Source organism: Nelumbo lutea, chromosome 1 (genome assembly GCF_056320005.1).
Source record: "Nelumbo lutea isolate HS-2025 chromosome 1, American lotus-T2T, whole genome shotgun sequence".
Lineage (NCBI taxonomy): Eukaryota > Viridiplantae > Streptophyta > Magnoliopsida > Proteales > Nelumbonaceae > Nelumbo > Nelumbo lutea.
Window position 1 is genome coordinate 149,891,688 of NC_142684.1, and position 12,876 is coordinate 149,904,563.

General features: G+C 39.9%; 1 protein-coding gene across 1 annotated transcript in view; it reads left to right on the forward strand.

Annotated features, from left to right (window-relative positions):
- LOC148878324 (chitin elicitor receptor kinase 1-like) overlaps positions 1–12,876 on the forward strand; it is a 68,171-nt gene that overhangs the window by 50,575 nt on the left and 4,720 nt on the right. Inside the window, exons 6-9 of the mRNA XM_088952976.1 lie at positions 8,356–8,445; positions 9,345–9,438; positions 9,528–9,679; positions 9,761–9,852. Coding sequence (XP_088809102.1) covers positions 8,356–8,445; positions 9,345–9,438; positions 9,528–9,679; positions 9,761–9,852 — 428 coding nt within the window. The remainder of the gene's footprint in view (positions 1–8,355; positions 8,446–9,344; positions 9,439–9,527; positions 9,680–9,760; positions 9,853–12,876) is intronic.

Below are 12,876 nucleotides of genomic sequence, written 5' to 3' on the forward strand. Positions count from 1 at the left end.
TGTTGCACAAGGTTATATGCAATGTTGATGGCAGCCTTGTTGTCACAATACAGTCTGAGAGGACCCTCAGCTTTAATGCCAAGCTCATTAAGAAGGGTCCTGAGCCATAGAAGTTCAGCAACCCCATGAGCCATAGCTCGATATTCTGCTTCCGCACTTGATCTAGCAACTGCATTCTGCTTCTTACTGCGCCATGTGACTAGGTTCCCTCTCACAAATGTACAATATCCTGAAGTTGATTTTCTATCTCCAACAGAACCAGCCCAATTTGCATCAATATAAGCTTCAATTTCAATTCTATTGTTTTTCCTGAATTGAATTCCATTTCCTGGACAAGTCTTCAAGTACCTAAGAATCCTTTCAACTGCTTTCATATGAGGGACCTTTGGAGAGTCCATGAATTGACTGACAACATGTACAACATAAGCAATATCTGGCCGAGTAAGAGATAAGTATATCAGCTTCCCTACCAATTTTTGGCATCTCTCTCTGTCACAGTAGTCCTCCCCTACTGATTCTTGTAGGCCATGATTCTGTTCTATTGGAGTATCTACTGGCCTACACCCCATCATGCCTGTTTCCTCTAGGAGATCAAGAACATACTTCCGCTGACATATGTAGAGTCCTTCTCTTGACTTAGCAACTTCAATCCCAAGAAAATATCTCAAATGGTCCAAGTCTTTGATCTCAAATTCCGAAGCTAAAAACTCCTTCAGTCTTTTTATCTCTTCCAAGTCATTCCCGGTAATCACCATATCATCCACATAAACAATGAGTGTTGTAAGTTTGCTATCCTGTCTCCTTATGAACAAGGTATGATCTGCACCGCTCTGAGTGTACCCCACTTTCTTCATAGTCCCACAAAGCCTCTCAAACCATGCACGAGGAGACTGCTTCAAACCATATAATGCTTTTCTCAGTTTATACACCTTTCTACCAAAGTCAGCCTGGTGGAGGTTCCATAAATACCTCTTCATGAAGATCACCATTTAGGAAGGCATTCTTCACATCCAGCTGATGAAGTTCCCATGAAAAATTTGCTGCTAGTGACAATAGAACCCGAATTGTGTTGAGCTTTGCTACTGGGGCAAAGGTTTCTTTGTAGTCAATTCCTTCTTTTTGAGTAAACCCCTTTGCCACAAGTTTGGCCTTGTACCTTTTAATAGACCCGTCCTCCCTGTGCTTTACAATAAACATCCACTTGCACCCGACAGTGCCCTTCCCCTCTGGTAGATCCACTAATTCCCAAGTTCTTGCTTTCATTAGGGCTTTCATCTCTTCATTCATAGCTTCTTTCCACCTTGGATCAGACACTGCCTCTAAGTACCTAGAAGGAACACGTACAAAGGAAAGAGCAGATACAAAGGAGTGATAGTCAGGAGATAAATGTGAGTAAGAAACAAAATCAGCAATGAGGTGCAGGGTGGTACAAGAACGGATAGGCTTACGGAGAGCGATAGGAAGATCCAAATCAGAAGTATGTAAGTCAGAATTACCTTGGATTGCAGAGACAAATTGATCTGAGTCCAACTGGTTGTTGTCATGAGGTTGAGGGCCCTTTTTCCTTCTGTTGTATGTGAGTATCTCTTTCTGTTGCCTACTGGAGCCTTTAGGGACATCTGCAGCATCAGGAGAAGTAACCGGCACAGTGGGAGCCTCACTTGGTTGACCCAGAATGCCACAACTAGGAGTAGCAGAAGAGGATGGAAGGCCTGAGGCAAATAGAGGAACAAAAAAGGATGGAGAATGAGAATCCTCTTCCATTCCACTAGTCTCCCCCTGAAGAGGATTCTGAGAAGACTGAAAATAGGGTTGAGACTCAAAAAAGACCACATCTCTGGTGATATACTTTCTCTTGGACATAGGATCATAACACTTCCCATTCTGTGTAGGAGAGTACCCCAAAAATATTCCCTTCGCAGCCTTAGGATCCAGCTTGGTCTTCTTTGGATCCTTCACATGTAGGAAACATATACAGCCAAAGACCCATGGAGGGAGAGGAAAGTCTGGAAGAGTGGGACACAAAATAGAGAAAGGGGTTTTCATACCCAATACCTTAGATGGCATCCGATTTATCAGATATGATGCAATAAGTACAACTTGAGACCAGTATTGCTAGAATAGTAAGGCTCAAGCTATCTCCAATAGATGTCTGTTCTTGCGCTCAGCAACCCCATTCTGCTAAGGGGTATTAGCACAAGATGATTGATGTAACATGTCAGCATCTTCCATGACTAAGTTCATGGATTTTTCAAAATATTCAGCAGCATTATCTGACCGGAATTGCTTAATCTTCTTATCAAACTGTGCTTCAATCATCTTGCAAAAAGCCATAGTTATCTGTGGTACTTCATCCCGTCCTTTTAACAGATAGATCCATGTGCATCAAGAATAGTGGTCAATAAAATTGATAAAGTAACGGAAGCCATCAATGGAAACAATGGGTGAAGGGCCCCAAACATAAGAATGAACCAAATAAAAAGGAGCTTGAATTTCATTACTGGAAATTGGATAAACAGTTCTACATTGTTTTGACATTTGACATACTTCACAAATTAAACTCTGACTTGAAATGTCCTTAAACAATTCGGGAAACAACATTTCTAATGAAGAGAAAGACAAATGACCTAGCCTAGCATGCCACAAATGCAACCTAGCTATTGACTCCACACTCTCTGGACTACTAGCAGCAGATGCTTGTAAGGCTGAACCGATGTCTGCATCAAAATAGTAGAGGCCTCGATACTCATGACTGCTCCCAATCGTTCTCCTCGTCAATCTATCCTGAAAGACACAATGAGTAGGAAAAAATGTTATACTACAGTTCAAATTTTTGGTAAGTTTTGAAATAGACAAAAGATTTGAGGTAAGATTGGGAACATGTAGAACTGATTTAAGAGAGAGGTCCTTGCTTAGGTCGACCATTCCTTTGCCAGAGATGGTGGAGAAAGACCCGTCACCAACTCTCATCTTATCGTGACCAGACAACAAATGATATGAAGAGAATAAGGAGGACATATGTGTCATGTGGTCAATTGCACCGGAATCAATAACCCAAGAAGTAGAATCAATAGAGCTAGTTGCACTAAAGGCAGAGACTGTACCTGATCTGGCAAGAGAGGTGGAAGCAAAAGAATTATTCCTTAGACGGGCTAATGCCCGGCTAAGGACCTCTACCTCACTAGCAGTGAAGCTCAAAGCACCAGCTCTAGAGGAATCAGCAACCTGCCCCATAGGAGAAGAAGACATTGTTGGTATATTTTGTGAGTTGTCACCATTGTTGTTGGTGACAAGATTCCCACTTGCCGCATGACCCTTTTGTTGTTTCTTCTCCTTTCTCAATGCAGCTGGCTTCAGGTGAGGATACAGGACCCAACACTTTTCTTTTACATGTTTCTCACCACCACAATGATTGCACTTAAGGTGCTTCTTGTCTAGATGTCTGTTTCCCTTAGTGGAGACCAAGGCTGAATGTTCTCCAAATTGTTCAGTTGGTTGAGTCTAAGAGTCAACTTGCATCTCCTTTCTCCTGACTTCTTCATTCCTCACTAGATAATAAACATGATGTAACTCGGGCAATTCATCTCTCCCTAGAATTTGTGACCTTATACCCTCATACACTGGGTCCAAGCCAGCCAAGAACTTAAAGGCTCTGCTCTCTTCAATCTACTTATCATGTCTCTCCTTGTCCTTGGAATTTTCCCAATCCAATATCAAGTGATGGTCAAGCTTCTTCCCAAAGGCCTTCCAGGGTTGCAAAGCATGTTGCAACTGTCATATCACCTTACCTTAAGGCCGCAATGTCTTGATTCAATTTGTGGATTCTAGCATTGTTTTTCTTCTATCCATAGGTCTTAGATACCTTTTCCCAAATCTTGGCTATTGTAGGAAAGTGATGAACAGTCCTGGCAACCCGAGGAGTCATAGAGGCAAGCAACCAGGACATAACTGTGGCATTCTCCTTGCGCCACACAGCATACTCAGCACTGCCAACCTCAGGTTCCTTCTTGTTCCCATCTAACTAGCCTGTGAGATCATGGGAAGTAATAAAAAGCATTGCAGACACGGATCACTCCCTGAAGTTGTACTCATCCAGCAACACACATATAAACTGCAAGCTGTGCAGATTAGGGTTTTCCAGATTTGAAGACCTTGCAGCAGGTCTGTTGTCCCTAGAAGAAATCTCTCTGGATACTAGACATCTTGACTGCAGCCTCTGTGTAGATGGCACTGTTTAAGACTAGACGAAGTGATCACAGTGCTGAGAGAGAGACTAGTTGCAGAGCTGAAGAAGGTTCTGACAGCTCGCAACACTGTTTCAGATTTGCCGAGACTGTCACAGTTCTGAAGCAGTTCAGTTAAAGCAGCAAATGAGGTGTTATGGGCTGGTAACCGACCTGAAACTAAGGGCTCTCCACCACTGTGCTATGCAGACTTCACTTGAGCTTCGAGTACTGCAACTGTAAAGGGAGTTCTCCCAACTGTGCTATGCAGACTTCACTTGAGCTTCGAGTACTACAATTGTAAAGAGAGTTCTCCCCCTTACGGCTACTGCTAGGACTGCTGAAATCAGTCCTCAACCAGGTCTGTCCTATACAGACCTCTCTTAGTAGCCGAATAGCTACTATCTACTAGAAACAGTCTAGTAGGACATCAGCGTCTGGGTCTTACTTCCCTTGCGCCCTACAACCAAGGGAAACCCTAGGTTCGAACCTTGTTTTGTTCTCCTACAACCCTAGGGTTTCACAGCAGCAACCCAGAAAAAAAAAGGAAAAGAAAGACAGCAAGAGAGAAGGGATGGCGTCAGCTGTAACCAGGAAGGTGCTTAATGCTCTACTACCATGAAAGCTGAAGTGTTGTAGTTGAAGCAGTAGAAGAGAGGAGAAGACCAAGAGATGCTGAGAATGTCGAACTGAACTAACTCAGTCGACACACTTATCATCCGAACCAACAATACGTAAAAACAATCAACTTAACAATACCCTAATTTTCCACGGGCACCAATAGCCATCTTAGCTGATTGTGCTCACTCCAAATAATTTGTACCATCAAGTTGTATTGTAGTAATGATCTCAAACCCAAAAATATCACTACTACCTCCAACACCCAGTCCCACAGTACCAGTAGATTTCATCTCGGTATTCTAACTCTTCATTTTACTTCAAACAATTCAACAGTAAGAAAAAAATAGATTGGAGACCTTCAAAAAATAATTTAATACCACACACACAGAAACCAACCCTTCTGGAAGAAGAAAACCCTAGCTAGAGGGAAATCTCTCTCCTCCCCACGCCTTCCAACAGAGAGAAAAGTGAATCGATCACTCCGAGAGGCCTAGAAAATTTTAGAAACCAAACCGCTCTCTTCAAAAAATCAAAAGAAAACTAACAATACCTGGGCACCCAAGATCAGATAAAAAACAAAGAGTCCAACTTTTTTGGGACTCTTCCCTGTACTCCAGTTCTTCCTGATTTTGATGTCGAACAGTAGATCACCTTCCTGATGTTTAGATCCCACCAAAAACTCCAAGAACTGGGCAATCTATAGCAGATCGATCAGCCCTTTACTACTTCATGCAGTCGGCTGATCTAGGGCTGCATGAGAATGCTTCAAGAAACCCTAGCCGATGCTCTGATACCAAGTAGAAATCTGCTGAATTAAAAAATATGAAAGAAAGTAGTTTCTTGAAGAGAGAGAGAAGGAGAAGAAGAGAAGAAGAGAAGTTGAAAGAAAAGAGAGCAATAATCTGGCCGCCCCCCTTCACTTATATTTATACTAAAATAATAGAACAATACAAAGACAACTATGCCCTTATAGGGCGGCAAAACATAAAACAGCATATATAACACTCAAAAAGCATAATAAAATTTGGATTCACATAACTACTATGGTCCCCACCTATCTAACAACTAACATAAAATATCTACTTAGAAAAACATCATAAAACAAATTAATCTTCAACAAGGACCAAGCATATTGAAGTTGACAAGCATTTCATAAGGGAAAAACTTGAAAAGGGGGAAGTCTATACTCCTTATATCAGTTCGAAGGAACAATTAGCTGATATTTTTACAAAGGGTCTTCACTGTTTGCGACATAATGAATTGTTTGACAAGTTGGGCATGATTGACATATATGCTCCAACTTGAGGGGGGTGTTGTAACATGTAATGTAATAGCGTAGGGGTATTTTTGGCTTTTTCTCTTCTAATATGTTATAAGTCGTCGCCCTAAGGCCCCATTCAATTTTCGATAAGTTACTTACCCAGGTAGATGCAATTATCTGGAGTTTACTCATGTTCTTTTATTTCCCAGGTAAATAAGGCAATGATCATTTTAGCCATAGAAATTCATTATTAAAAGGGGCATTTTTGTCCCATTCAACTGTTGGCAACTTTCCCCCTATGTGGGAAATTATTTACCCATCTAGGAGATGGGTATCACTTTCCTGGGTAAGGAGTACACAGGAAAATAAACTTTCCCCGGTCCCCACATTAAGCTTAAAAAAGAACATGGGATTCTTGGTCAATGGGAACCAAAATCCCATTGACCAACTTTCCCCCCTCTCAAAATCCAAAAAAGGAATGCCCCCTAAGTATAAAAAAACTTAGGCGCCACCAGCCTAGAACAATAGAATAGAACTCTTCTTCTTCTCTCTTTCTTCTCTCTTCCTTCTTCTATTCTCTCTTTTATCTTTGCTGGACTACAATGTTTTATTGGGCAGTTGCAAGAATTTGTATGATGATGACTGTAACATATGTGAGCTCAAATAGGATTGCTATAGCTGCAAAAGAGGCACAGAAGTAATATAAGAAACCAGGATTTAAAATAACAAATCATAATTTACTATAAATAATAATGGGAATTACTATATATAGTAAATCTCCACTCACAAAAAAGAGATAATAAATTCTAATTCAAAATAAAAATATGTGGAATTGTGTGGGTCCTGCTCTAACTCTAAAATCATGTTGTTTCCTAGTTCAAATTAAAAAAAAAAAAAAATCCAGCAAAAATGCTTTCAAGATGTTCCATTGGTGTGGGTCCCATTCTTCTAGATTATGTTATTAAATCACAAATCAAGCATAATTTAGTCTCCTAAATCAATTAGAAACCCAGGTTACCCAGCCTAAATGCTTACCTCATGGATAGTGGATCCTAAGCAAAATATGCTTGTATTGTTTCCTGTCCTGAGGACTACGTTATTTACTAGTTACTATAAAGTAAGTTCTTAGTAAAAAATAGTAAATCTGTGGAAGACTGAAATTTAGCACTCTGCCAGTACCCTAGGTGTCTAGGACCTTCTAATGAACTTCCTTTTATGGGCTTATGAACTTGTGGACTGCATTGAATCTCTATGGGCCCCAATATGTAAACTCCTGATTTCCCATTAACTTCCCAAAATTGCAAATAGTCCACTTTTCTTCTTTTTAACCTGCATCAACAGTGGAGGAGGAATTCTTTTAGATCTTTCTTTCAATCAGTGCTTTTCTGGTAAGGAGTTGCCACAAAAGCTATGAGTTCCTATCTCTGCCTATCAATCCATCTTTTTACGATTGCAAAACGAAGACTGACTATTTTTTTGTCAATTCTTTTATTGCATATTTGAAGTCTATATTAACTGGTGTTAAGATTACGTTCAGTATCTTAAATTTAGACTGTATCTTTTTTGTGATCAGTTAGTTTAGCACCTATGTATCAACTAGTCATTGCATTAGCTAGGGAGGCAAAATGACTAGTCACCACTTTATTCAATTGACAATGCTGATGGACACTGCTTCATGTTTTCACATTCTCCATGCTATGTCCTTGCCATTTTCTATGTGACATAGTTTGATTCTTTTGTTTTTACTTTAAGAGTATAGAAATATAAGCATTCTTCACATTAAGAAAGGTAAATATACTAGTCATGTTTCTGTCATTGTGATTCTAACCATCAACAGTTAAAGGATCACCAAGATTCAATATGAGAAGGGACATTTTGTTCTAGCACTTGAATTGGATCTAAGGGTGAGCAAATATGATTTTGGGCGGAATCTAATATTCTTATTCATGGTACACGGAGTGCCTTTTGTTGGATGTATTTTTAATTTTCGTTTACACCATTATATAAACTTCATGACTTTGCCTTGTGCCCCTCTGTTTGAATTTTTGGGTTAAAAAAAGAAAAAAGGGAATATGTTTTACCCTCCTAACTCTTTTCATAGTTCATTTTCTCTCTGTCATGTGGGGAAATCTGATAGGTCCAATATTAGATTATCAGCCTCCAAAGGATCTTGCTTGTACTGATTTTTCTTGAAGCTGAATATATTTGCTTCCTGCTCTTTTCTTTTTCTCTGACAACTCTTTTTTGCAGAAAGCTGCAATCAAGAAGATGGATATGAAAGCAACAAGGGAATTCCTTGCTGAATTGAAGGTTCTGACACATGTTCATCACTTGAACCTGGTATAGGATTCCCCCAGTGGTTGTATAAAATATTCTTAATGTTATGCCATTGATGATTTACACAAGAAAATCCCACAAGTCATTGTAGTTATGTTGTGAAAATCTGGCCAAGTCATGCTGCAATGTTACAATAGCTTAGTTCTTAGCAAGGAATCATAGCTGACTGAAAGCAACATACATTCATCTGTAATCATCTGACCTACATGGACACCTAAACTAATTAGTCAATTCATCATTCTGCTTGTATATTTCTTATCTTTCCCACTGAATAATGCATTTGACTTGGTAAAGTTTCCTGTCTTCATGTGTCAGGCATCTATTCTGAAAGATAACCTTTTCCCTTTTGGTTCGCCTCTTTCTTATCATTTAACCTTTGTTGTTGCAAGCCTCTTAATTTATATAGCTGCCCTATTTTAGTACAGTCAATTCAACTTGGAATACTCAACCATGGAGGACCCTTGTCATTCCAAATCAAGAAATCCAATATTTGTCAATACACTGCAAAACTTAGTTCTTCTTTGGTTCATTAAATTTTAACTTACCATTCTATACAAATTCTTTTTTCTGAACAATCAATAGTGTTTGTAACAAAAGGTACAATGTCATTTTGCCAAACTTGATTATTGGACAAGTAGTCAATGGCTAGTTCTTGCTGTCAAGGCAACTAAAGCATTTAGTTTTCTTTTCAGAAGCCAAAATACCATATTTTTTATGTGAAAAATGAAAAACTGGTAAAATGTGAATTTCAGAATTGATAAATAGATGTGCATCTCACATGGTTGAACTTAGTTGAAAAGTTTGATTGATTTGATTTGCATGGTTGTACGGAAGCTATTTTGCATTGATGATCCTTAAGACGTCTAGTATTTATTAATAATTTGTTAAATGATTCAATGCAGGTGTGCTTGATTGGATATTGCACTGAGGGTTCTTTGTGCTTGGTCTATGAGTTCATTGAGAAAGGAAACTTGAGCCAAAATTTGCATGGATTAGGTGAGACTCAATAGTGCACAACATAAAACCATTGCCTCAAATTTATGTTTTCTCAACTGCCCATGGTGCATTATTTTCTCTGCTTTTAGGGAAGGAACCACTATCATGGTCTACTAGAGTGCAAATTTCCCTTGATTCAGCAAGAGGTCTTGAATATATCCATGAGCATACCGTTCCTGTGTATGTCCATCGTGATATTAAATCAGCAAACATTTTGATAGACAAGAACTTCCATGGAAAGGTTTGCATGATCCCTTTCACAATCTAGCTGGATGTTTGATAGTTCATATATTTTATTTTTACCAATACTTGTTTATTTTAGGTTGCGGATTTTGGACTGGCAAAGTTGACTCAAGTTGGAAGTGCTTCATTACAATCACATATAGTGGGAACATTTGGATACATGCCTCCAGAGTGTGTTTTCTCCTGTTTTCTTGTTTAATCTTATTGGTACTTCTATCAGCCAGTTATTATTTTTATCGCCTTGTTTTTTCCTGAGTCTCTTGTTCTATCAACCATCTGAATGTTCTTGGTTGTAATGGCCATCAAGTCCGTTGGTATATCTTTTCTCTCTAAATGGGAGGATATGCCATGATTGTCAATATCTAATGATCTAAAGGTTCATGGTATAGATAAGTATGACTAAGGCTGCAAACAATAAACATTTGTCCAAATATGAATCTGAATCTGATGCAGTTAAGGGTGATCTGAATTTGATCTATCTATAATTGGATCAAAGATAATGTTTAAGTACATGTGCTTATATCTACATGAAGCTTATATTGTATCTATTAGTAAAATTGGTTTGAATTTTGTATGTTTAGTAAAAGAGTCATAAGTTCAAGTCTCATAGAAGTTATTTCTAGTTCATTTTATTGATAATGTATAATATTTTGATAATTTTAGTTTAATTTATTAATGGTATTTAATATAGACCATGTCCCTTAGTGGAGTCCAGCATTGGGTAATGTCCTTTTATGTCAACCAACTTAAAATAGAATAGCAAATCAAGAAGAAAATAAGAAGAAGAAATAGAGAAGACACCAAGATTTAGTGTTGTTCCGCTTGGTAGCCTACATTCACGGGAAAAGAGGAAAAATATCTACTATGACAACAAGAGATACATAGCTTATCCGCAAGCAGAAGGGGGGAGAGGACTCAGGCAGGGCCAAGATGGTGGGTCGGATGATCTTAGCCCAATGGGGAGTTTTGGGGTTAGTGGTACGGGCCAGTGGGGCTCGGGTGACCCGGTAGGAAATGGTAGTCAACATACGCCTACCCAATTTCAGACATAACTTATTAGAAAAAGAAGTTCAGGGGACGGGAGCTCAGAAGGGGCAAGCAGAACAAAGGCGGCAACTCCCAGAAGGGAGAAAGGTCGAATGGAGCTTGGGAAAGAGAGGAAGACGGATCAGGGAGGAAACAGCCAGCTGTGTGCAGCTATCCTTCCTTCTAGTACAACTGAGTTTTCAACGCCCAGGCAAACTGTGGGAGAGGAACAGGGAGAAGTGGCGAAAGAAAAGGAAGTTCTATCCTCAGAAGAATCTGAACTAGAGGAGATCATCCCTTGGCGATAATTGAAGAAAGGGAGTTAGTCACTCTGCCGATGCTACCTCCGGCTAAGACCCCAAGGAACGGGCATGGGATGTACAGAGGAGAGGGAAGGGACAAAAGAGGGCGGGAAAGGAGGGGGAGGAAGGAGTAGAGGGTGGAAAGGAGGTGGAACCAACCTCTGCATGGGTAAACTCAAAATTGCTGGGGTTAGGAAAATTTCTGGGAATTTCGATGTCAGGAATGGAAGAAGAAACCATTAAATTTTTGGAGGAGAGAGAGAATAGAGTTCTGTTTGAGAGAGGAAAAATGAATGCTAAAAAAGGGGGAGTTCGATGAAAAAAAACAGGGAAATACTCCATCTGGCCTGGGGTTTAAATGATAGGGCAGGAAAAGGGGAGGGGGGAAATGGTTAGGAGGAAAGGGAAGAGAAGGGGGTTAGGGAGCTTATTGTGTTAGAGTTATGGAATTAAAAGTTTCGACTTGGAATGTAGGGATTGGGGTCGGGGAGAAGAAGAATGGTAGTGTGCGATTTGTTGAAAAGGTTGAATTCTGATGTGGTGTTCATTCAAGAATCAAAGTTGGAAAGGGTGGAGGCAATGGTAATTAGAAGTCTTTGGGGACAAGGGGAAGTTAGGTGGATAAGCAAGGTGGCAAGAGGTACCGAAGGGGAACTGATAACAATGTGGGATCGATCAAGATGTAAGCAGTGTTTTAAAACGTGGAGGCGTGACGCGAGGCGTTCCACTACCTAGAGGTGTGAGGTGTAATTCAGAATGCAAGAGGCGTAAGCCTCCCAAACACAAGGAGGCGTAAGCTTCCTTAAGAGGAGGGAGGTTATGAGGAGGATGGAAAGGAAGGGGGGATCTCATTTTTTCTTTATTTTTAATAAAAATCTTTTATATTAAGAAGAATAAAGATGCATAAAAATCTATATTTTTATTTGTATTTTTAATAAAAATCTTTCCCTTATCTTTTCTTCCCTTCCCTTACTTTTCTTTTCTTTCCTTTTCTCTTTTTTTCTTCTCTTTCCTTTCCTTTTCTTTCCCTTTCTTTTCTTTTCCTTTCCTTTCCCTTCCTTTTTTTTCTTTTTCCTTTTTTTTTCTATATTTTCATATCAGATGTGCATGAGGTGCAAGAGGCGTATGCCTCTAGCACGCCTCTTGCACCTGAAGCATATGCCTCAGGGCGTTTTGGGAGCACCTCGCCTCCAGGCGTACGCCTCCCACACCTTTTAAAACACGATGTAAGTTTGTTGACTCTCATGTTGGGGCTTTTTCAATATCAGTTGTTTTAGAAATGGAGGGGTTAGGGGTCTATTCACTAATGTCTATGGGTCATCAGAAGAAGCGGAGAGGAGAAAACTTTGGGAGGATCTAGCTGAGGCGAGAGGATCCTCCACCCTACCCTGGGTGCTGGGAGGTGATTTTAATGTCACTAGATTTTTAGAGGAGAGGAATGGGGGCAGAAGAGGGACTAGGGAGATGGAGGAGCTTTTCTGATTTTGTTAACCAACATGATCTGCTGGATTTACCATTATTGAGAGCTCATTTCACTTGGACGAACAACCAAGAGTCCCCAACGTTAGTTAAGTTAGACAAGTTTTTGATGAATACGGAGTGGGATTCGTTGCTCCAGACTTTTTAGTTTAGGAGGCTTTGCCAGACTGGTTTCAGATCACTCTCCTATCCAGCTCAGGTGTGGTGTGTTGGGTCAGAGAAAATCTACATTTAAGTTGGATCATGCCTGGTTTGAGGAAGAAGACTTCCCTTCTTGAAAACTACTTGGATGGAGACGGGTAGAGGGAACAAGCTCCTATGTCTTAGCCAAGAAGTCGGGAGCTTTTGAGGAAGCAGTGAAAATCTGGAAGGAAAGGTGGAAAGAATC